We start from the raw sequence: 27,002 nt of genomic DNA, 5'->3' as shown, positions 1-27,002 counted from the left end.
TATGGTAGATTATTGAAGTAATTCCTGCATAAATATCAGGACGAATGCCTCCAGGGTCTCTTTAGGGATACAAGGAAGAATCTTTGAAGGAAACACTGGTGGAATTTATAAAAGAATTTTTTGAAGATTCCCTAGAAGAATACCGGAGGATAACCATGGGGAACCTTTCAAAAAATTGCAAACAGAATCTCTAAAGGAATTCCTAATGGTACCCCGTGTACAAAGTTCCGATGAATACTTTTGCAATATTTCTCGTGGAATCCCTGAAAGCTTCCTGGTGGATTCTTGGATGAATTCTTGTTGGAATCCCTGGAGGAACTCCTTGATGAAACCTTGGATAAATTCTGGTTAGAATCATTGTAACAGTTCATGGAGTTAATCCCTGTATGTATTTATGTATGAATTTTTGAAGGAATTTGTAGAGAAAATCGGTGAAGGATTTTCTGGAGGAATCTGTTGAGGAATTGATAGGGAAGTCACTAGAAGAATCACTGGAAGACCTTTTGTATGAGCAATTCCTGATGGTAATTTTTGTTAGAACTCCTGTGTTAATTTCTTGGAAGGGATTTCTTATGTAATGTCTTTAAGAATTTCTAGGGAAATTCCTGTTGGAATCGCAGGAAAAAAATACTGATAGAATTTGTTTAAAAATGCCTGAAGGAACTCTTAAATCAAACTTTGGAGAAATTTGTTGGTGGAATTCTTGAGGGAAGCAATGGATGAATCACTGAAGAAATCCCTCGGGAAGTTTTTGTATAAATCCCTGGAGAAATCTGTAGAAAAACTATTATTAAGAAGAAATTCCTGGTGGAATTTCTGAAGCAACTCCTTGTGGTTGTGGAATTTAAGGAGGAAGCCCTGAAAAAAGTCCTGGTGAAGTCCTTGGGAGAATTTCTGGTGACGAATTTCTTGAGTAATGTCTTGAGAAGTATCTAAAATAATTAGTGATGTGATTCCTGGCTAACGCGTGATGGAATCCTTGGAACTAACTTCTAGAAGAATTCTGCAAGAAATCTTTGAAATTGTTATAACAATCTCTGGAGGAATTCCTGGAGGCAGCCTTGGAATCAGCCATGAAGAATTACTGAAGAAATTACTTGAGGATTTTTTTGGACAAATCTTTGAAGGAATTAATAATAATAATTGGTAGAAGAACCTTTGAAGGAAACTCTGGTAAAATGCTATCTGAAGGTGTGTCTGAAGAATTTTCCCCGAAGGAATTTCTGGTTGAATTTTTGGATAAATTTCTAGATGAATTATTGATAAAATTCCTGGTAGAATACCTGGAAGTTTTTTGGTTGAAATCCTTAGTACAACCCATCGATTTCTGGAAAAAAAAAATCAAAGTAGCATAACTAGTGGAAACCGCTAAAAGATTCTGGATATGTATGAAAAAAAAATCTATAGCCAAAACGATGACTGGTCAGAATATTCCCCTAAAGAGACCCCTCATAATTTCAGGGTGTTGCCGGAATACTTTGTGCGAATTATAACTATAATTACTCATCATCTCCCACAGACAAATAATTCGAAAAAAAATAACTATCACATATTCACTAGACTTTCCGAAAGCATTCAAAACATGCGAAGATATATCGTGTTGCTGCAACCAACCTTGACAATCGGTCAAACGGTTGCATAAACATAAATCGGTTTGACTAACTTGGGGCGGAGTCAATGTTCGTCAAATCGTCTGAGCGTCTGTGGACTGCATTAAACTCTTAACTCTCAAACGCCTGAAACGTACCTTGAATTTTTAACTGGCCACAATTCGGAGACCAGTAGATACATATATTTGAAATAAATTTTAAAGTCAATGCGGTTAGTTGGTCTTACAATCCTTGTGTGAGACATCCCCTCTGACTCCTCTCCCTCTTCTAGATAATGTAAAAAGCGTGGACAAGAGGTTAAATCAGACAGTTACCTCAACATCCAAATGAGCTAGAAGGTTGGTGTCTTCGGCGAAGTTATTCAGTAGATAAACGGCTCATTTCAGTGAATTCGAAATATTCATCTAGTGATATGATCTTTTCAACGGTGGGCTTAGCAGCTCGCAAAGGAAGAGCGAACTGAACCGAACGAACGGAATAAAGAGCGGATCACTCTCTGTTGCGCGACATGCGTCGTACCTTTCGCTCTCTTATTCTTTGTACATTCTTCCCCAGAAACTTATGATGTACTCGTCCGGTTTCCCCTACCCGAACCAAAATGTGATCTGCCATTCGAGTGGACTTTTTTTTCTTCATCTTTCCTGCCTGCCTGTGCGCAAGTAGGCGTGCAAAATTAGTTGTTTGGCTGTGTATGCCGAGAGTGCGGAGCTACAGCAAACTATGTTAGCACATGTGCCGTGACGCGCAAAACAAGGCTCGTATCGAGCGTTATAATAAAGCCGAGAAACGAATGAAAGTGAATAGGCAGCGTCCATTTATTGAGTAACGCTAAAACTGATTTTTTTAACACCCCCCCCCCCTCCATAACGCTTTTTGCATGAAAAATTTCAAATTTGTGTATGCGTCGTAACGCTTGAGTCTACTTGAGTCTACCCCCTCCCCCAAGAGCGTTTCGTAATGTGTGGTTGGCGCCATATAGAAAATGATTCTATTCGTTTTTTTTCGGGTCATTTTTTGTTAGATCAGTGCTGATTAAATGAACCGACTATCGTCAAAAAAGAGGCACGGATCACTCGTTCTTTTGAGTGTTTCGAATCTTTGGAACGGCTCCGATTCTTTTTGCCAATCTTTAATCTGTATTTTAAGTTCTTTACTATTTAGAAGGTTGGTGCCTTCTTCAAAGTTGATCTGCATACGCTAGAAAGCCCTAGTAAAAATTTATATTTTATATATTATATATTATAGTGAAAAGGTTGGTGTCTTTGGCAAAGTCATTCAGCAGATTGAGGTCTATCTGGAAGTGAAAAATATTGGCACCAATGTATGACTGATCAGAATGTATTGAAAATACGTTACTCAAATAGTTATCAAGTGTGCATCATACATAGTTAAACACAAAGTCAATTCAACTACGCTTCAAGAGACTGTTAGGGAAGCCATGAAAACCAACTTTTAAGGTTCTATAACTTATTGTAAAGATTATGAATATAAAGTTATGGGAAGGTGACTGTAGCGCCATCTATCAAAATATGTCTCAATTAAATTCCACCGTTACACACGAACCTTTATTTTTCCAGTATATCGAGATACTGGGGTTGAAGAAAATTTGTAACTAGCACCTTAATCAGATTTTCCATCACAAGATAGCTCTAACTTTCCAACTGATATGGATCTTGAGATAGAGAAGATTGTTATTTTTTTGTTGTATCACTAGCGCCACCTTGTTGATGAATACCCAATCAGACTCTTCACCGCTAGAAAGCTGAATATCTTTCATTGGGTGCCGTTTTCAATTCATTTTCCCCACTGTGCGATGGCTGATGAGTTTCGGATGCTACTAGACGGTTCCATATTCTCCATCACTTTAATGATCTTGACCTTGGATCGGCAAAAAAGCAAGTAGGGCAAACGCTCCCTTAGTGGAGGTAGCTCCAATAGTGGAGGTAGCTCCAATAGTGGAGGTAGTGTGTTTTAGCATGTTTCGCGCTAATAAATGATTATGTGATATTTTTCTATTGTGTACGATGCGAAAATGATACAAGTAATCGAATAATATTCATGAAATTTAACCGTAAAACCACTTATAACTATTTTTTGCTTAATTATTTTGCTCCTTTGTACCTATAGTGGTGCATCAGTACCCATAGTGGAGGGTCCCATAAGAAATCAATGGATTGCGCCACTAAAGGAACCATTCTTAAAACATACCTCCACTAAAGGAACAGTGTTCCTATTATTGGTGCAAGGCTTTTTGCAGGGAAATTTCAAATAAATCGTGATTTTTATACATTTGAGTGATAGAAGGATTAAAGATCTATCGAATGATACACTAAAATCATATATTTTATGATTTTAACACCATGTTTTAGCAGTTTTTCCTTAGGTGCACCACTAATGGTACACTTGCCCTACCACTTTCTGGTGGTGCTAATTTCAAGGCATCATCCGCCGGGAAAGAACAGATGGACGAATCTAGAAGTCGTACATGTTTCGAATCCGCGCGAACGTTACTTGCTGCTGGGTAATGAAGGTTATGACCACCAAGTGCGGGGAGCAGTGCGTCAAACACGTAAATTAAATCATTAATCTAATAAATCTCCGCCGGCCGCTACGCGGATCAATTATTGTTATTATTGTGCGGGGTGTTTGTTCGCTCACCGTCAGCTGAAGATCACGGTCCACGACGGCGTTGGCATTGCAGGAAACGTTCAGCGCCCGGTGCAGGCCGCCAATGAAGAAAGGTTGCACGCAGAGAAGCGTCGAGAAGACGACCTGAGCCGCATTGTACGCGATGAGGGTGTTCTTCAGCACGAAAGGCTTCCGGTTTTCCATCCACCGGGGGCCATAGTGGAGGACGAACAGGAGATAGCAGGCAGCGATCGATAGGACCGGAACGGGGTTGCTCATCAGGAACCAGTTGTCGATGATGGGATCTGGGAATAAGATTGAATCAATACGGTGAGAAAAACGACTTGGTTTGATTTCAGGAAACAAAGAATAATATGATACAAAACCGAAATTGATTAGAGTAAAGTGGGTCTGACCTCGATGAAAGTATTAACGTGTAGTGTCTAATGCTCAATATTCCCAGAAAAACTGTAACAATTGAAATACCACACAGAGAATTTTCAACATATTGACTATAATTTTGTTTAACATACTTGTGTCAAAATATTTAACCCTTTCAATCTATGACAGTTTTGAAATTGATTGTCTTAAACGACCACCTGGTGGGGCAAGAGTTTGAATCAAGTATGAGGCAAAAGATCGCAACTAAAAATATAGATACTTTCATCTTAGGCATACTTTACCAGCCCTAAACATATATTTGCAGAAAAATACACAATAACAAAGACATCCTAGACCTGGGTTAATCATGATACAGTACTCATCCGATTTTGCCAGCCCCTCTTTGCAGAGAACATATCGTTATCAGTATTTCATAATTGATTTTTCTTCGAATCTCCAAATCCAAATCAAATGAATTGATCGCAGTAATCCACGCTTGCGACCGGTCGCAAAATTGTTCTTATCACGAATTTCCACTCTATAATTTTAGCGTTAGGCTGATATTCGGCTGACGATTGTGCCGTTTAAAAGTGACTTGATTTTTTTCAGTTTTGTTAAAGAAGCATTGTTGTCATATAAAAAGTTTGTAAAGATAGTGAAACGTCTTTGCTGTAAATCTGCAGGGAAAAAGATCAACTATTCCAAACTGAAGAAACTGAAACTGAGAAAAGAAAAAGTGTTTCTCATCGGTCAAGATTTGTGAAATCGAAGCCGTCGCAAGATAAAGAAGAGCAGGATTCGAGTTGGGTTTCTTTTACATTTCGCTAGCTGAAAAGAAGTAGCTCCGGCAGCTACAATGGATGAACTTCCCATGAAGACATGCTCTGACACTCGGTGAGAACTTTCCTTTTAGCATTCTACTCTATAGCATTTCAAGGAGTTTATTGTGTTTTGTAATGTGTTTTGAACTTGAAAATTTAATGTTTGGCTTCGTTTTATAATCACTTAAATATAGCGTACCCTAAATTGTATGCTGTCTCTTTCAGTTTCCCGAACAAGTTCACTTTTTAGACTCGATATTTTCATTCCATGTTTCAATATGTTTAAATTTTACTTTATTCTAATAAATAAGCCATTTTAGATTTTTCCAACGTATTTTGTCAAAATACGGAGGGGATAAGGGATAGGGGAGCTCAGAACGGTTTAAGAAAAGATTCTGAAAAAAATCGGGTCATCACTGTATACCGTAATCCGGGGTATCATTGATCAGCGGGGTAACAATGATCGGAATGACTCATCTCGTAAAAAGTTCACATTATCATTTGTTGATGGAACATTTCCAAACCATGAATGGTGGTTCCCTTTCTTATATTCATGAGCTAATAAAAGTGAAAATTTTTGCGAAAATTGCGTTTACCTTATACGTAAATTTGGCAACTTTTCGAAACAATGATTTTAATGGTTAAGGATAACACTACCAGACATTCATGTCTCACATAAGTTCTGAAAACGATATGAACATGGGAAATGCGGTTCTTACTAAAACGACATCGCCGAAAACGATTCCGTTGTCAAAACTTTCATAAGTATTTTCAATTTGGCAACATTACCGAATTACTGTTAAGAAAGTAAATTTTCCTTAGGAAATTGCCTACGTTTAGGCGTATTCCGTGGTTCGAGGTGTTTTTAATTTTAAACTTACTCAAAAAGTAAACGACTTGTAAGCGTTTAATCTTCATATTCGGCTTCAGGGGCCATGATTTAAGTATGTAGCGACATTTTCAATATACCCGAACGTTGTTTACATAAGTGATCAATGTTACCCCATACCAGTTGAATCAAAAAATCGCTTAAAACATTTTTTTAAACATTCTTAAATCGTTCAAAAAACAAAATAAGTTATTTAGTCACGAGCTATAGATGGCAGTACTTGTTTTAAAGATATAAAATTTGCAACATTTGCATTTTCAAACGAAATATTTAAAAAAATGATCAATGTTACCCCGGATTACGGTACCTATTTTTGGGCAGTTGTTCACAAAATTAAGTCGAAATGTGAAATTTTAATGGCTTTTTTCGCACGTTCAAGAAAACTTTGCTAAATTTAAATACAATTTATGGATTTAGGGAAGTTTTCAAGTTGTTACGCAAGATGATTCGGACTTTTGCCCCACTATGGGCCAAAAAGGGTTTCCAAACGTAAATGCAAAAATTAATACACCTCATAGCATCCTTATGATATCCCTAAACTAGACAGCTTCAGCACGGCTTTGCCTTGCTACCATTGGTATTTTCCATACCTTGAGGTTAAAAGAACCATCAGGTATCAGAAGGCCGGCTCCAAAGGCACGTTCCCCACCAGTTGGGAGATTTGTGCCATCGCCATATTTGAGCCTATTTCATCATCTACCCGATGGGAGAGGAAAGGGAAGGGAAAGATGGGAGGAAATAGGAGTGGGGTCCCTTGAAGAGGGAAGATCGCATAAGCGAAATGAGAGCATGTAGCTCCATACCACAATGGGTTCGAACAGCGCCCTAAAAAGGGCACTGCAAAACGCATGAGCGTAAAGAGAGCCTATAGCTCATTACCACAGCGGGTTAAGAATAACAGGATGTCCTGAAGATTCAGGCTTCTGTATTCAGTTTCACTTAATAAGTGCTTACCAAGTAATTGGAATCGCATTTGCGCAAAAACTGGACAGTTACATATCAGGTGATACGAAGTTCCATAATCGGAGTCACAACTATCACACACAAATGAGTCAGCACGCTGAATATTTGCCATGTGATAGTTGAGTCGGCAGTGGCCTGTCAACGCTCTGACCAAGAGACTGCAATTCTGCTTTGACAGATTTGTTAAATACTTCGCCACCTTTGGAGATGGCTCAGTAATATACAATTTTGTTTGACGACACGACTCCAAACTATTCCAATATTGCTTGTGCTGAGTTGCCGCCCAAGAGTTTATCTGAAGCTTCACCCAGCCCTTCGAAATTGGAATAGCCGGCTCAGGGCCAATGAAGTCATGTGATGCTCCATCGCGAGCTAGCTCATCAGCCAATTCATTTCCAGCGATGGAAGAATGGCCAGGTACCCATACAAGTTTTACAGAGTTGACTGAATTCAGTTCCTCAATTTGAGTTCGACATGCGATAACAAGCTTCGACCTTGAGTTGGCCGAAGCGAGAGCTTTTATAGCAGCTTGACTATCTGAACAGAAGTATATGACTTTACCCATTACGCGCTGTTGAAGTGCTGATTGCACTCCACACATAAGGGCAAATATTTCCGCCTGAAAAACGGTGCAGTTTCTACCAAGTGAGTAAAACTGATTCAGCCTTAGCTCACGAGAATATACTCCTGCACCAGCTCTACCTTCAAGAAGGGAGCCATCAGTGTAACATACTATATTGTTTGATATACTTCTTTCCAAATAGCCAGACGTCCACTCTTCCCGTGAAGGGAATTGTGTGGTAAATGTCCTGTAAGGAAAGTTACAAGCAATTGTGAGATCACTGGGAGCAAGGACAATTTTGTCCCAATTCACCAAAAGTGGAAACAACGAAGTGTGTGTAGATCTACGATTCACTGGATTTTTCTCCAGTAGATCCAGTACCCATAAACGGTAAGAGCAAGAAAGTGCTTCTTGTTTAAGATATATGTGTAGTGGCGCAACGTCGAAAAGGGCCTCGAGCGCTGCTGTGGGAGTTGTAGAGAACGCACCAGACATCGCCATCAAGCACATCCTTTGGAGATGGCCCAATTTTGATTGGATTGTTCTCACTTCGCCCTTTTGCCACCACACAAGACATCCATATGCCAATATTGGTCGAACAACTGTTGTGTAAATCCATTTGATATATTTGGGTTTGAGGCCCCAAGTTTTACCAAAGGTTCGCCGGCATTGACCGAAGGCCATACAAGCTTTTTTGACTCTGAAATCAATGTGAGCTGTCCATAAAAGTTTGGAATCTAGAATGACTCCGACATACTTTACTTGATCAGTCACATTAATCTCAGTGCCAAAAAGACGTAAAGGTCGAATTCCATCGCGGTTTCGTCTTTCCGTAAAAGGAACAATAGATGTTTTATTCGGGTTAACCGAAAGGCCATATTGGCGACACCAACTCTCGACTATCTGAAGAGCACTTTGCATCAGGTCGAATAGGGTGCTTATGCACATACCAACTATTAGAGCTAGATAGTCGTCGGCAAATCCATAAGTTGGAAAACCGCAATTATTGAGTTGCCTCAATAGCGTATCTGCTACGAGATTCCACAAAAGTGGTGACAAGACTCCCCCTTGGGGGCATCCGCAAACACTCAATTTTCGAATCGCTGCTTGACGCAATGTCGAGAAGAGATGTCGGTTTTGAGCATTTGATGAATCCAATTGGTAATCATTGTAGGTAGCCCATGGTTTCGTGCGGCTTCCAATATGGCATCGAAAGACACGTTATCAAAGACACCCTCAATATCCAAGAAAACACCCAAGCAGGATTGCTTCTGAGCGAATGCTTTCTCGATATCGTATACAACTTTGTGTTCCAGACATTTCAGAAGAAAAGAGGTCAGACTGATTGGTCTAAAACTCTTCGCTTCTTCATACGACGCACGTCCTCCTTTTGGGATAAACTTTACAGTAATATCACGCCAGGATTTGGGAATGTACCCGGTAGCAAAACTGCTTACAAGTAGCTTTTTCAAAACATGTTTGATAGACTCAAATCCCTTTTGGAGCAGAACAGGATAAATCCCATCCGCTCCTGGAGATTTGAAAGGAGCAAAACTATTAAGTGCCCATTGAATCGATTCAGTAGTTACGATACTGCGAGCCGAGGCCAGAGACTCGTAACTACATGAAAAGACAGTTGGTTCATCCGTAGATGCTATGTCCACACATCCGGGGAAGTGTGTATTGAATAAACATTCTAAAACTTCTTCATCGGAAGAAGTAAAGTCACCATTAGGTAAGCGAATTTCGTTCACTTGGAAATCCTTAGATTTTGCAAGAATTTTGTTCAACCGACTGACTTCACTCAAACTGGAAACATTTGTACAAAGGTTTTTCCAGCCGGATCGTTCAGCAGAACGAAGAGCCTTCTTGTAAGCCTTGCGAGCTGACTTGAACGACTCTGATCCAGCTGAACGGCGTCTGTTCCAACTCCTTCTACATTGTTTCCTGAGTCTAGTCAGATCGGAATTCCACCATGGGGTCCCTCTTGTAGTCTTTACAGACCGCAGAGGACATGCTTCTTCAAAAGCTTCCATAATGTAGGATGTTGTAGTATCAACGGCATCATCCAGATCACTTGGATTTTCAATGGACGGAGAATATCCATGAAATTTGGTCGCAACCAATTCAATGTAGAGTTCCCAGTTTGTTGACCGGGGATTCCTAAAACGCAAAGTCTGCGCAGTTACATTTGAATGTTCAAAGAAGATGTAGCGATGATCAGATAATGATTCCTCATCTGATACATGCCAATTCGTCAACTCGTGACTGATTCTATTCGAGCAGAGCGTTATGTCTAACACTTCTTCTCTATTAGAAACCATGAAGGTTGGGCGATTGTCTATGTTAAGTAATCCAAGGTCTGTACTACTTAAGTATTCCATCAGACTGGAGCCTCTCAAATTGATATCCGAGCTGCCCCAGATGATGTGATGAGCATTGGCATCACTGCCTACAATCAGCGGAAGGCCTTTTGTTACGCAGTGTACGACAACTCGTTTGAAGTCATCCGTTGGGGATGGTTCATCCTTATGATATCCCTAAACTAGACAGCTTCAGCACGGCTTTGCCTTGCTACCATTGGTATTTTCCATACCTTGAGGTTAAAAGAACCATACGTGGACACCTACACAACATATTCACAGGTTTAGCTGGGCGACTTTGTGGTCTTATTGATTATTATAGTTGCGTGACAAATATTTCTTTACAAGAACAAGAAGGAAATTCTTACAATTATTATTTTATTATTTAAGCGGATATTTAACTTCTTTTAAATATAAGTGTTTCTTTTTATTTGCGCTGTTATGAAACTTCTGACGTATTTATCATAAACTGACATTGATTCCATGTACATTCGTTTTTCGTTCGTTATACTATCTTTAACTGGGCTTCCGTTAAGTATGGGCTATATCCCACTTAAAACGAAGACAAATGTCACTTTTTGACATGAACCTCGATTGATCAATGTTGGTAGCCCTGAATTTCTATTGTACTCAATATTTTGACAGCTAGAAACTCAGCCCGATTAGTGAAAGTCTTTCACTAGGTGGGCTATAGGTTTAGTGCAACGAACGAATGTTGACTGTATAAGATGTTCGTGACAGTTTTAAAAATGACAAAATATAAATATGTTAATGCAGATAATATTCAAAATATAAATTTCACTTTCTTGAAAACATAGGATGTTCTTTTGAGGCAAATATTCAACTTCAACTTTTAAATTACGAAAATTCCTCTTTTCTCAAACATAGAATGTTCTTTTCTTTTTTTTGCTATCGATCTTTTTAAAATTTATTCATAAAGTTCCCCTTTATTAACTGTCCACTGTTCTTGACAGTATCTATTTTTTTTTTCTTAAGCTGTGGGCTCTTGTGTCTCCTTCCATACAACCCAAACGGGGCAAAGTGGCTATTTACAGCGTATTCTTAAAGCTTGCCATATTGTTTTCATGGTTTTGGTATTAAATTTCTGTAAAAATGGTGGTCTGAAATCACTCTTATGGCCCAATGTCGACCCCGCTCGACGGTATCTTCTTACACTGTTCCGTACCTGAAACAATGTTATTTAACCCTCTAATACCCAACCCCGCCTTTAGACGGGGTACACTTTGGAATTTTGTGTATTTTTTCGTAGCTCGGAAATTAAAATGATTTTATTTTTGGCTTAAACCTTGACTTATAACATGTATATAAGAAAAGTTTTATGATTTTTCAAACTTTTTTGTATTATTGAAAATTGTTTGAAAAATTGTATTCTTATATAACCTTCAAATGCCTGGGATTCATTTAACGTGTATTATAAAAAATCGTACCTTTTATATTTTTCTACGATCAACCTATCACAGAAGAAGAGCCTGATGGTATTGAAATGATTTCAAATCTGTTTTTCCGTTAGTTACACGGAAAATAAAAAATGTTCCAGAAAAAAATTGAAAAAATCATATTTTCAAAAGTATAGTAAAAACTCTAATTTTTATTATTGTCAAAAATCAGTAACCAGAAGAGGCTTTAAGAAAAATTTGAAAAGGATAGGGATGTTCAAAAATAAAAATAATAAAAATCAAAAACCAAAATTCCTAAATTTGCGAAGAAAAATAAATCATTGCCCAAACCGTGTTTAGAATGATTTTAGATAACGAAAAATTATCTTCTTCTTCTTTCTGGCGTTACGTCCCCACTGGGACAGAGCCTGCTTCTCAGCTTAGTGTTCTTATGAGCACTTCCACAGTTATTAACTGAGAGCTTACTATGCCAATGACCATTTTTGCATGTGTATATCGTGTGGCAGGTACGAAGATACTCTATGCCCTGGGAAGTCGAGAAAATTTCCAACCCGAGAAGATCCTCGACCGGTGGGATTTGAACCCACGACCCTCAGCTTGGTCATGCTGAATAGCTGCGCGTTTACCGCTACGGCTATCTGGGCCCCAACGAAAAATTATATTTAGATCAAAAAAAAAATTTGGGTATTAGAGGGTTAAGCAGTCTTTAGTGAATGGATCATTAAAATATCCAAAAAGGCCGCTATTGAAAGCATAGATAGCGCCACCGTGGGTTTGTGTGTTTGACAGAACAGCAATGCTGTCACAATGTTAAATCCCATATACAGTGATGCGGTGAGCACTGACAAAAACTACCTTCAATGATCCATTGAAAACACTAGTTTTTTTTCGACGTTTGGGACCGTTTTCAAAGAATCAATCACTACGGTTTCAGTCAAGATAGCTTTGCCTAACTCTAAAAAGTCATGCGGAATTAACGATACCGCAGGCAGACGTTGGAGCAGGAACAAATTTATTTATGTTTCTTGTGTAAATTCTACCATGGTGCCATCTATGAAACAAATTGCTACAGTAGAGTGACAGTTTGTATAAACACGTGGCTTCATCTGTTCGGATACCACCCAGTCCACACCGCACTGTACGAAAATATCAATGTGCGACTTTTTACGGCGACAGCGACAAAAAATCGTCGCGATTTCGTTGTTGTGTCGCTGCAAGCACTCTTCTATAGAACCATCTACACCTCCCGTGCAAAAGTTTGGGTTCACCCCCTCAAAAACATACAAAAGTGTTCTGTCTATATCTCTGTGATTACACGTCCAATTGAAACTCTTTAAGTCGCATTCGAAAGGCAAAGAGTTATTCTTACTTTGTATGTATTTTTCCAAAAACATTTTTTAAATTTTGAATACTAAATTTTTAATTGAAATTGTGACATTTTTCAAAAAACATACTGAAAAATCATATCTAATTTCCTCAGCATTGGATCGACCAAAATTTTAAATCAAAGTGTCATTAGAATCGTAATCTTATATTCTTTGAGAGACGCCACGAAAATTTTTCGAAAAAATCTGAAAGTATTCAAAAACAATGAAACAGTCAGTCAAGTCATCGTGCAAAAGTTTGGGTTCACCCCTCAGTATGATGCAAATCGTGCAAAAGTTTGGGTTCACCTGAGCCGCACGCTCATCATTTTTGTCAATATCTCTGCCATTTTTCAACCGATTTTAATAGTTTAAAGCTTTTTTGAGCGAAAATAATGGCGCGTACATGATTGGTTTGAGATTTCACAGATTTAAGTAAGTTCAGGTGAACCCAAACTTTTGCACGATACACCATACTGAGGAGTTAGCGTTAGCGTTAGCGTAGTTCACGATACACCATACTGAGGAGTGAACCCAAACTTTTGCACGATGACTTGACTGACTGTTTCATTGATTTTGAATACTTTTCAGATTTTTCCGCAAGAATTTCATGAGTGCTCTTCAAAGTTTATAAGATTACGATTCTATTGACACCTTGTTTCAAAATTTTGGTCGATCCAATGTTGAGGAAGTTAGTTATGTTTTTTTTGTGTGTTTTTTGAAAAATGTCACCACTTTAAGTACAAATTTAGTATACATAGATCAAAGAATGTTTTTAGAAAAGTACATACAAAGTATGAATAACTCTTTGCCTTTCAAATGCGGCTTAGAGACTTTCAGTTGGACGTGTAATCACAGAGATATGGACTGAACACTTTTGTATGTTTTTGAGGGGGGAAAACACGGGAGTGTATACTGACACGACGTGAATCGCTGCGTAATCGCGTCGCTGTGGCTTAGACGCGCTCATCAAACAGTGCATGCAGAGAAACATTAGCGAAATCGCGGCGATTGTCTGTCGCTGTCGCTGTCGCCGTATACAGTCGCTTAGATCTGGAGGAGCCTTATTGCTACTTGGCGATTTGTGGCGGCCATGTTTTTTTACACAAGCTGCTGAGTCTAACTTGAACGTCTGTCCGCGACGATACCGACCAAACTCAATCCATACCGTTAATTCCACATAACTTTTTAGAGTTTAGCAAAACTTTCTTAACTAGAGATCCGTAGTGATTGAACTCTTGGAAAAGGTCCCAAACGGACCAAAAATCCGGGAAAAATAAAAAAAAAACTTTGAGTTTTCAATTTTATAAAGTCTGCTTTGCCTACATTGCTTCAATAACATAACCTCAGTCGTACTTCTTCCAAGGACTTTTCCATATTATTCCAAACGGAGGTGGGACATCTCCCATAAGGACGTTTGGCATAATGGATATTTGACATAGTGATATTTATGTACCTTCTTCAAAAAGCCAACAGTACTTGTATAAAACTGTTTATGTGAAACGTCCATATGCAGAATTTCATTATGCAAAAAGTGCCATCCCTTCCAAACCACCAGTGCATATAGCACAATCGTATGCACCACTTTCGAATCTTTCTAAACTTCATTTTGCACAAGATACAATATGTTTTTTTATTGTTTTTTATGAATTTGACTGATTTTCGAATAAAAAAGCAGAACTTTTTGTTAGTTTTGTTACATTTGTCGAAGATACTCGGCAATTCATACATTTTATTGATTTTTATATCAGAGAAAGTTTCAGTTATCTATACCTAGAATTCTACCGGCAATTCGTATTTCCATTTTCCACTGTACTCTTGTCCAGTTACGCCAGATTTTATAATTTTGTATGAATATTTTCATGGTTTCGTGTAAATATTACAATTTTTACTAAGAGCTTAGAATTTACTTTAATATTTACCCAGATCGTCAGAATTTGTTTAAACATGTATAGCTTCTTTTTTTTCTAAGAGCTAAGAATTACCAACCCGGACTTGACCTACGAATTTCGCAGCCGTTATAAATGTTTTATAATTATAGTCTTAGCCAGGTATTGCAGAATTCGCTCTCATGTGAGTATGAAGCACGATCAAAGCAAGCAAAGAAAAACATCCCATTTGTTGCGGTCCACGATCATCATTGTATCGCAAGGTGTAACAAGTCTGATAAATGGAAGCAGCGAGCGAGAGCCCCAAAGAGAGAGCTATGATAAAATCCATTTTTCTCGCTTGTTTACCGTTGGGGATAGGTGTTTTTTTACTGGCACGATAAGCAATCAACGAACTTGCAATAGCAATAGTGTCCCCCGGGCTTGGAGCATGTTTAGAAGGTTTTTATCATGTACTACTATCCCCCCAATCTGATCAAAGTTGTTGCAGTGTACGATAAACAGTCTCTCATAATGTGCAGCATGTTATGATAGTTACAAAGAGCAATACGTGAGAGATTCTCTCAATTTTCTCAGGATTGAATCCCTGGTCTTAGCTTACATTTTATGAATCTTGGTTTGAGTGGAATTAGCCTTTGGGAACATCGGAACATCGTCTTTGGGCCACTTTTAAATAACCAGCTATAATGCTGAAAATTTCACAGAACACTATTTTTATGGTAATGATAGTAAGGAAAATATGGGAGATTGGATTTTCAAACATTTTTAAATTTTGAATCGCCCTAATATACAGTCTATTCTCTACCTGGCACAATTAACAGAGGAAACCATTTCAAAATTAATTATTGAAGGGCTTCTGGAGGTGTCTCTGGGAAAACTCCTGGAGAATCCTTTGCGGTATTCGGGTATTCCAGGAAGAATCACTGCACTGTGGGCCAGGGACGCAATATGGCGGGACAAAATTAATAACTCGGTAACGAATCGTTTCCGGTATTTGGTGTCACCAAAATGTACCTCTCTGAAATTTTGACATCCGTTTTATCAAGTATTGTTCTATGTTGCCTGAAAATTTGAGCTTGCGTTTTTGAAGATATCAAGGTTCAAACATTGCTCTTTTTTTCAAGTTATGTCATAATTTCTTATTTTTTATGCGTCGTGTTATTATTTTTTTCACCAGAGCTTGTGTTTGTTACATATTTATCAGCAAAATATATGTTTTGGCATGGTTCTTTGGAAAAATGGCAAATTCAGTAAAAAAAATCATTTTTTCATTAATTTTCTCTAATTTTGCCAATAATTCGAACACATTAGGCTGTGGAATTTTGGCGTTTTCGAGAGAGTTGTTTATTTTATCAAAATGAACAACTTTGGCAAATATGCCAAGTCTCTAGAACGTCACAGTAAAAAAATAGATTGTGGCGCCACCTATGTGGACGATTTACGAACTATCCGTTTATGTCAGTAGATGGTCCACGTTGTTACAAAAAACTTTGTCGAAGACAGCAAAATACCGAAAACACTTCGTTACTGAATTATTAATTTTGTCCCGCCAGATTGCGTCCCTGGCCCATAGTGCACTGTAAAGATTTGGCTGTAGACATTTTTCTGAAAAAAAACCCTGAACCCATGGAGACATTACTGTAGAAATTCCAGGTGAAATCTTTGGAATGAACTCATGAAGAGATTTTCCAAAAAAATTAATGTAGAGATTTGGTGGAGGAAGTTTTGATATTCCCGCAGGGGCCTTCCTTAGACGAGTGGTTAGAGTCCGTGGCTACAAAGCAAAGCCATGCTGAAGGTGTCTAGGTTCAATTCCCGGTCGGTCCAGGATCTTTTCGTAATGGAAATTACCTTGACTTCCCTAGGCATAGAGTATCATCGTACCTACCACACGATATCCGAATGCAAATATGGCAACTTTGGCTCATAAGAATACTAAGCTGAGAAGCAGGCTCTGTCTCAGTGAGGACGTTAATGCCGAGAAGAAGAGAAGAAGATATTTGAAGCAGAAGAGGCATTGCAATACCTAAATGTAAAGTAAAATTCGACTCCGTGATTATAGACGATGATTTCAAACTCTTTATTGGTCTTAAAACATGATTGTTATATTTAACAAATGTTTTCAGTTGGCCTATTTTCTTATCAAATGGAAAAATGCCAAGGTTGTACCAATTTTAAAACCGGAAAAATATCCTGCAGAAGCTTCCAGCAATCGTCCAATCAGCTTGCTTTCCTCCATCAGTAAACTTTTTGATAAAGCATATTGAACAGAATGATGGTCCACATCAACAAAAATTCATTTTTTGCTAATGAACATTTCGGATTCCACCATGGACATTCGACCACTCATCAACTTTTACGTGTAACAAATTTGATCCGTTCCAACAAATCTGAAGGCTATTCTACTGGTCTTGCTATTCTAGACATAGAAAAAGCATTCAACTGTGTTTGGCATGAAAGCTTAATCGTAAATTAAAAAAATAAACCTTAATTTTCCAACATACATTGTTAAAATAATCCAAAGGCCTACAGTATGGCCACAATAAAATGCGAAAATTGTCTGAGCGTGAATTTATAATGCACAAGCAATATTTTTATTATTTTCGTTAGTGAATGTTACATCTGATTAATTTAATATATTCTAAGGTTACTTTGCCATATAGGAACATTTTTGTTAAGTCTTGAAAAATGTGTTTTTCATGGTCACAATGAAATATTTGGCCAAGGTCATGGTTTAGGGAGCATTCGCATCCTATGGGTTTGCTGTGCCTTTATTTTTTGTTGTAGCTTTATCAAATCCATATACAGGGTCTATAAGAGATTTTTGAGACAATTGTTTGTTCCATTTGTTAGATACAACTTAGATCATTACTAGCTCATAGGTTTTTAGCCAAACAGAACCGCTATCAACACTTATATGAAGGTTAAACCACAGATCTCCAAAATGAGATGCTTTTACCAAAATATGTTCAAGTCTCCAGCATTCCAGGTATAAATCCATGCTACTATTTGACTTGGGCGTATGTTTAACATAAGGCCTGTGTAGAAGTTCGATGGTGCGACGTTTTGAAAGCATGATTAAATTTGAAGGTGTGCTTCCAATTTTTCTCTAGTAAGGAGAAAGTAACCGATGAAAATCATATTCAGAGTAAAAAATAGGGTCCAAACAGAGTAAACAATACAAATAATAAATAACCATTTTGTTTAGTTTTAATTTTTCATACAGAAACTGCCATTAAACATGATATGACGATTTTTGCATTTTTTATGGGCCATACTGTAATGTCACCCCGCACGCCTGTACTGGGTTTACTGAGCGAAATTTTCGTAAGTAGATCTACACACCCCATTCTTAATGGACTATTTTATTAAAATGATTGTACAGCAGCTCTCCCAACTATCTGCTGTTTGACTATTAATAGCGCTTGCAGTGGTGTTGATACATTCGACTGCAATTTCATGCAAATAGAAATGCATCATTGAAAACTGCGTGTGGTATTTTTATTACCTTTACTTGCCGTGCCTACGCTGTGAATGAGTTCTATTGTGTCACGTGTCAGGTCATTTTATCGTGATATTATCAGACAGTTTACATGCACATCCTGTTATAAATTTCTTTCTTTTCTTTTTGGCGTTACTTCTCCACCGGGACAGAGAATGCTTCTCAGCTTAGTGTTCAATGACCTCCTCCACAGTTATTAACTGAAAACTCGAGATTTCTTTGCCAAAGTTACCAATCTCGCATTGCTATATCATGTGAGCAAGTACGATGATACTACTTCAATTTCGAAAAGATCCGGGATCGACCGAGAATCGAGTCCAGACACCTTCAGTATGACTTTGCCTTACAATCGTGGACGTTACCACTAGGCTAAAAAAGGCCCCAAATCTTGTTATGTATCACAACCCTAATTAATTGATCCGTTAACGATAAGCTCCAGCTTTCTCAGATCATTATAGTCATGAAAAAGATTGCAATCTTTGGATTGGATAACTATTATTACTCTGCATAGTTTTTCGAGAGTATCATTAATTAACTTCCGGCATTATTTTTGCTTCACAAAAAGATATTGTAATTGCTCACAGTATGAATTCTGCCAATTGTCATCCTGTCATCAAAATACACCAATTTGAAAATTAATTACCACTGCATCAGTTCAACACTCCATTATTACCTGCTCCCTTGGTGATGTTTTCATACTGGCTCGAAAATGACACCACATAACTCGTCATCTTGTCACCGTTCCACTGTTAACTCCACTAGAACTTTGCCCCGAGTCCAACACTTCAGTCACACAGAACGTACAACCGATCGATCGTCTGCGCGGTGATTTATCGCCAACTTGCAGAATTCTGACCGCGACACGCGCACAGCTCAGCACTTCTTCCTTTAATGCCCGATGTAAGTGCAACCTACGACAAACAACTTTCGATTTCTGCGAACATCCGCACGCGAGCAAGCATCAGCTAAGACTGTAACGCATTTCCTTGCAAGGCTGACCACCAAACTCACGCCAAGCCGCCGCCGCAAACCGATCGACCTGAACTATGCAAAGGCGCTCTCATCATCACCCGATTGACGGTGATTGGTGATTTGTTCCTGGGGGGAGAGAGGAGCCGTTTATTGTTGGGGCCATTTCAATGGTAAACCGTTCAACAAGCAGCCGAAGCAGCAGCAGCAGCAGCGCCGTGTACTTGTTCGGGGCACTTGCACTTGGTCGTAAGCTGGATGCTCTTGAGTCAGTGTCAGAGCCACCGCCGCCGCTCCGCAGTCTTCAATCCTCTGTGCGAGGATGGTCTTTTGTGCTAGCTGGGTTTCCGAGGGGGGCTCAATAAGGGGCTGCATCGCGGGCTTCCTAGCAACAACTAACGTATAATTATGTGTCGATGCTTTTTTCATTACCAAATTATTTCCTACCAAGGTGTTGTTTCTTGATGACCTTGACTGTGATTTTTGGAACCTTTGAGAATTCTGTTTCGCTGCGAAGGCTTAAATATGCGTATATCCCAGCATAGGGCCTACACGCGCTACAAACCAAATCCATGTTGAAGGTCTGGGTTCGATTCCCGGTCAGTCCAGGATCTTTTCGTAATGGGAATTTCCTTAATTTCTCTGGGCATAAAGTATCACCCTACCTGCCACACGAAATAGGAATGTTAAAATGGTAACTTAGGCAAACTCTCAGTTAATAACCGTGGAAGTGCTCATTGAACACTAAGCTGAGAAGCAGACTTTGTCCCAGTGAGGACATACTGCTAAGAAGACAAAGTCTCAACTAAACTATGAAGTGAAAGTTCAAAACAAATCACATTATTTCCGCGAAACTTATCATTCCAATACAAAATGTTCCATTGTATTTTATTAACTCATTTTACGAGCTTCGTAAAAAAAAGTTACGTAAATTGAATTGAAGTAAATTGATTTTACGTAAAAATGACTTCGTGAATCGAGATTCTAGTGTATATCTTAGAATAGCAAAGACTAACTGATCATATTAACAGTTTTTAATCCGGAATCGTTCGAAAAAGGTAGGCATTAGACCTGTTCACTTTTTCTAAGGTACCCTTGCCACATCAAATTCTGAACTTATTTATCAAAACAAGTTATCTGTCCAAAAATGAGCCGATTTGGTAAAGTTTTAGAGGTGTATCAAATCGATTTTATGGTTTTTTGGACTTTTTCTCCGAAATGCGTTCCTGAAACCCAGAAATATCAATGAAAATGATTCGAAAATACCGTTAGCCTTTTGCTAACACAATAGTCTATCACTTTGCCGAAGACACTAGGGTGTTTTGACCGCTTCTTCATTATGCTTTTAACTTAATTAGTATAAAAATCTCGAGAAAAAATATATATTTTTCCAGTTTGCCATATAAATTCCGATAAAAATCTTATTATATTTTGTATCCAATTCAACTATCTATTTGATCTGCGGGTTACGAACATATTGTTCATACATCATTTTCATGTGAGAATTGAATTTCACTTCGAAATAACAGAAAGTGTATCACTCTATACCCTAAAATCCCATAAGGTTGCCAACACAAATACACTCTATGAAAACCACAGTTACCCATGATTTAGATGTCTTTGGACCCTACAGTCTATCGCCATCGGCTCAAAATAGAGTTGATGGTAAGGTTTGGGTCTAAGGATCAGAAGATCCACGGTTTAAGTGCAAGGAATAATCTTTTTTTTCCATAATCAACAGTAATCGTAGCTTATCATCACCCCCCATCGTAAAGATTTTTGTATGAATATTCTACAAGTTTTGTATGAGCCGTAATATCATGAAGTCACCCACGACCCCTTTTCAGCGTCATGGAATTTGTGAATAAGCCCGTGCAGTTCGATCATTGATGCGATGCTTGATAGAATATAACTATTAGCTTTATTTAGGTTTTTTAGTACGATGTTGGTTTAGTCTTCAAAGACTGGAAGACTCATTAGAGCTCTAGTTCTCAAGGCTGTTGCTACGCTGATTTAACTTGAGTCATCACTTGTAGTTACCTTTATATATTAAAAAGTAGATCTTCCTGTAACGTGCTTTTTAAGAATGGTGCTGTATTAAGGAACAAAAGATTTCATCCCGTGTGAGTGAAATTTGAACATGCAAATGTTTCAAATCAGGTCAAATAATTACAAATCTTAGCTTGGTGCAAAAATAAAGAAAAAAAGATTATCCCTTGTACTTGAACCATGAATCTTCTGATCTTTAGGCCCAAACCTTACCATCAACTCTATTTTGAGCCGATGGCGATAGACTGTAGGGTCCAAAGACATGACATCTAAATCATGGGTAACTGAGGTTTTCATAGAGTGTATTTGTGTTGGATTCTACCCCATTACCCCGAATACCATTACCCCGAAGGCCATTTACCCGAATTCCATTACCCCGAATTCCAAATCCCCGAATGACCCATAACCCCGAATGCCATTACCCCGAATTCCAATATCATGGTGAAATGTTATCAATGTCATCATGTCAAGGTTTTTGTAAATTCGGGGAAATAGCATTCGGGGTGATGGAATTCGGGGTAATGGTACATTCAGGGTAATGACATTCGGGGTGATGTCATTCGGGGAAATGGCATTCGGGGTACTGGGGTAGAATCCTCACATGAAAATGATGTATGAACGATATGTTCGTACCACCTAGATCAAATAGATAGTCGAATTGGATACAAAATATAATAATATTTTTATCGGAATTTATATGGCAAACTGGAAAAATATATTGCTTTTTACGAGATATTTTAACTAATTTCGTTAAAAGCATAATAAAGAAGCGGTCAAAACACCCTAGTGTCTTCGGCAAATTGATAGACTATTGCGTTAGCAAAAGGCTAGTAGTATTTTCGAATCATTTTCAATGATATTTCTAGGTTTCAGGAACGCATTTCGGGGAAAAAGTTCAAAAAACCAAAGGACACACAATTGGTCCAGGATACCCAGGAATCCCTGGTTGAGGTGGACAGCATCTCCAGAGAAGTGGCCATATTAAGAATGATTCTGAAATTTTTCTTGTGGTAAACCAAACTTCGTAATATCGCAAAACAAGTTCAAAGGAAGACATTTCAATGACTGTTGGGGACATTGGGCACCTATTGCCATAATCCGGATATGTGGTGCCTTCAGGGAAGTGGACACTTTTAATTCTAACCTTCCTTGCGTCACATAAAACTTCCTGATTTTGCTAAATAATTTCAATATTTGTGACATACCATATTTGATATAGGGTTTCAATGCTAGTAATGGACCTCTTAGTAGCTGAAATTCATTCTCGACGCTTTTCCGCAATTATATCTCAGACGCATACACGTTTTGTGGAGCCTAACAACAAGTTCAATGTTTTTACTTCATAGTACACCTATGAAACATACAAAATCATTCGATTTTCCCAACGAAAGATGCATTTGGAAAACTATTGTCCGAATGCCTATTATGAACCCTCCGGGGTCCATAATAGGAATGTTTACAAATTTGACGATTCCTATTATGGACCCTCCATTTGATTCCCATGTAATTCGGCTCACTGCCGACGTGCCTATTATGGACCCACCTGGAAATGCGTATTATGGACTCTCTTGTGTGGTTTTATTTGCAAAACTGTTCAAATATCTGTATTTATGCGTCTCAAACTGAATATATTGCCTAAAACTGCTAACTAGCAATGCAATCGAAGTTCCCCCGGCAGATTTTCATAGAAATAAGGCTGCCTTGAGTGTTAATTTTATGGTTTTCTGTAGGGGGTCCATAATACGCAAAGGGTCCATAACCGGCATCGACTCCCTATTTTCAAAACAAAATCATTAGAAGCTACAACAATGACATCTGGCGATATTGGTCATCGCCTGGCATATTCCGGAAATGTGTTTCCCTCAATGAAGCGGTCACTTTCGAAATGATGCTGGAACCTTTCTTGCGACACAGCAAACTTCATTATTCTGCATATAAGATCAATTAAAGAAATTTCAGTAACTTCTATATTGACTACCGCTTGGTATTTGCCGGGAATGTGGTGCCTTCAAGAAGCAAGGCACTATAGAATTGAATCTAAAACCATTAAGAAAATCAGGTGCTCTCATGTCTTTTATTGTTATTAAATAAATTATTCTAAAAGTTTTCTTGCGGCATAAAAAAAATTGGCTTTACAAAATAAAATATAGGAGGCATATCAATGACAAAATATACCAGTAGGTTAAAAATTCTCTTCAAAAGTCATTAAAATTTCTTTCATTGAACTTGTTTTATAAAACTATGAAGTTTGGTGTGTTGCAATGCAGGTTTCAAAATTATTTTAATTAGTAAATTTAATTCAATTTAGTAACCCGTCAATAATAATGATGATTTTCATTACTAAGTGACAACACAAATTAAAATACAATTCCGATATATATTTTTTTAATCGCCTCATAATCATTCCCTTTCTTCTTTTAGATTTCATTTAATTCAAGTCCGCAATATCTTTTTGAGCTGCAGGGTAAATCACTGACACTTCCATAAATCGTTTAAAAAACAGGAATTGTTGTCTGGAAAATCGATTGGAATTTGTCTTGAAAATTGAGATCTCTGCTACTGCACAATGTTCACAATATTTTGTGAAAATTCCTCCTCGGAGTTAAAATCGTGCACAATATTAGGCTAGCCACTAGCTCTTGTCATGAAAACTGTGAGAATGATGTTCAGGATTTTGCAATAATCCTACTCAGAATTCTGTTAGAAATCTACGAAACATTGCGTGAGAATCTCACCTGGTATTATTAGGATCTCTCCAAATAACTTGTTAAAATAAAGTTCCGAATTTTGTATGATTACTGTGAAGCATTTTGCGAAAACCTTCTTCAGAATTAAGTGAGAATCATGTGCTGGAATTTGTTATAAACGTTGCTAAGAATTTCATTAGAATCTTGTCCAAAATTCCAAACTACAATCGTGTCGTGGAATCTGTAAGGATGCTGTTCAGGATTTTATCATAATCCCACCCAGAAGTATGAGATAACTATTCCCTGAACTTAGTGAAAATTACGGTCCAACGACATGCTGCGTAAATTCCTTCCTGGAATCTGACAAAACATGTTACATGATTCAATGAGGCTCCATCCCATGATTTAGGATATGTTTGATCTATATTTTTGCAAATTTGTAAGCCTTGGTCTTGAGAAATGCAAACTGCTATGCCGAGTCTTTTAACCCGTATAGGCCTGAGTGAAAACAAAAATTCTAAAACCCTCACCGCTCAGCGAATTCTTAACGGATTCAAATGATTTTTTGTCAGTATACTGGCACACATATCTAGTTTCTAGAAGTGGACAGAAGAACGCGGAAATATTCCTGTGGTCGGAGTTATTCCGGTGGATCACTGGGTCAGGTCGGGTAAGAAGGGTACTGTGCATTTGTGCCCCTGGAGGTAGGCAAATTTCAGGTCATATATGTACAAGCGTTACGAATTATACAAACTTTGAAGATTTCCATACAAAAAGTGTCACGGATGCGGGGACGTGTAAAACGGTAAAAAAAATAACAATTTTATCGTTACGTAATAAATGACTGCTGCCTAACAATCATCATTTTCTTTTATAAAATTATTGGTAATTAATCGATGAACTGTATAGTAGCTCCCTTGAATGCGTTCAAGGGAACTACTCGCGGCTTTTCACTGCTACCCCAAAGTGCCGCTAGTTCTAAAATGTAAACAGCCATACAAAATTACGACCTAACAATTCTGAAGGCGTAATCCATTTTCTCGAAAGCATTTATTCTAAGAATTTATCAAAATTATAATAACTGGTATATCACTCCATCCCTTCGGGCATTACGTAATTTGTAGACGCCGCCCCATTTCATACCCTCCATAATCTTCCAATGAATGAAAAAAGGGGTCTCAGAGATTTCCTGAAAATTGTTCACAAATTTTATGTATGGAACATACTAGGGTAGGTATACCAGTTATGGACATAATGGTTCTCTATTTCGCCATACGTGATAATTTGATTATCTTCAAATCTTTAATCATTCTGTATGTTTAAGTAGTATACGTATACCAAATATGTCTTGATGTTCACATATTCAACAATATTGAAAATGTGAGAGTTTTCGAGAAAACACGTATGGCCAAATAGGGAACCATTATAGCCATAACTGGTACACTTTCCCTATGTAAAAATATGTCTAACGTGTAAGAAACGGTTAAAAACTACTATATCGCAGCGCATTCTACTCCTTATGTTTAAAAGTGGTTAACCCGTACAGTATGAACTACATCTAGCCAGCTCATTGTAAAAAGTGGTAAAATGTGTTCTAGTCCGTTCAATTCAAATTACGTTACCATTTAGAATAAAAACCAAAACAATTGTGCGGATACAAGCGGAAAACATTTTCCCAGTTATTTTTTTCTGCTCTCAAATCCATCACATACTTACATAGTCTACTTAAAAAATAAAAAATTAGCAAATGGTTTGCCAACGATGTTCAAAAAAAACTTCATCAAGCCGTACGGGTGATATTTTCATTGTGAGTGAAAATCGAAATGAAAGCTGAAAATCAACACGATATTATCGGTTCATCAAATCCCAGTAGATGAATATCTTAAACCCAATGATTATTACTGTGAGTGAGAAAGCTTATGATTCATCCAAACATGGATCGGGTAACTCACTAAATCACAAAGAGTTCATTCCACTTTTTCATACACAAACAAAGAAGCTTTCATTCTCAGCATGAACATTGACATCATTTGCAATGAACCAAATCTTGCAGTTGTAGTGAGAATTATCACGTATCATCAACCTTGGTTCCAACAGTGACATTCCTTCTCTAAAATTTATTGCCCCTATTTATGTTGCATTCCAAACCGTTTATTTGAAACTGGGCGCTTGATTTGGGGATGGTTAGGGTGATTCGCGATTAAATCTAACTTATTTAGGGTGCAGAACCACTTGAACACTTACATGATTCACTTTGGCATGGGGGGTTTTTCTCAGCCGAATTGTCTGAAACTTTGTAGCTTGCTTTCAAAAAAAAAACCACTGTCGAAGTGAATCAAAAGCAGTGCCGTAGCGTGCGGTTAATCAGTTTGGTGGCCGCCAAGGGCGCCAGCCTTCAGGGGGCGCCAAAATGTATGCCACAACTTGACACAATTTTCAAAATTTCAAAAGAATCCATACGCATAGCAGTAGAACGTTTAGTAGAAAATTGAAAAAAATCTGATTCATTTTTATTAATATACCGATCATGACTCATATTCCACACACTCGACTTCTTCTATCGATTTTTCAAGAAACCACTTGTTTTCACAGGATACAATTTATAGAAAATATTAATTTTAAACTTAAAAATTGCCACTGTTCGGAATAAGAATCATGTTCGGAATTGGAGACAAATTGGTATTTTGGAAGCATTTCAGAAGATTGCAGAATTCATAATTTGAACAATATTTGAAGATGTTCTTTAAATTATTAATATAAATTCGTTGAGCATTTCAGAAAACTTACTTTTTATATTTTTTTTTATTTTTAAAGTTTGGCATGCAAATATGTTAAGCAGCCATGCATTCTTTTTATAGTTCTAATAGGCGTTATTACTGTTTTACAAATAATTGTAATATGTTTTTC

General features: G+C 37.8%; 1 protein-coding gene across 2 annotated transcripts in view; it reads right to left on the bottom strand.

Annotated features, from left to right (window-relative positions):
* The window catches only part of LOC5575559 (elongation of very long chain fatty acids protein AAEL008004), a 51,245-nt gene that overhangs the window by 5,331 nt on the left and 18,912 nt on the right, over nt 1-27,002 (bottom strand). Inside the window, exons 1-2 of one of the 2 annotated variants that reach the window (XM_001662015.2) lie at nt 19,064-19,448; nt 4,269-4,543 (exon numbers count right to left, since the gene is read on the bottom strand). In XM_001662015.2, the coding sequence (XP_001662065.1) occupies nt 4,269-4,543; nt 19,064-19,121 (333 nt within the window). In that variant the 5' untranslated portion in view covers nt 19,122-19,448. Of the gene's footprint in view, nt 1-4,268; nt 4,544-19,063; nt 19,449-27,002 lie in introns of those variants that run through there. The other variant, XM_021847805.1, reaches the window with a different exon arrangement.

Source organism: Aedes aegypti, chromosome 2 (genome assembly GCF_002204515.2).
Source record: "Aedes aegypti strain LVP_AGWG chromosome 2, AaegL5.0 Primary Assembly, whole genome shotgun sequence".
NCBI classification, from domain to species: Eukaryota; Metazoa; Arthropoda; class Insecta; order Diptera; family Culicidae; genus Aedes; species Aedes aegypti.
The sequence above is the reverse complement of the archived record's forward strand: the minus strand, read 5'-3'. Positions and strand labels throughout refer to the sequence as shown.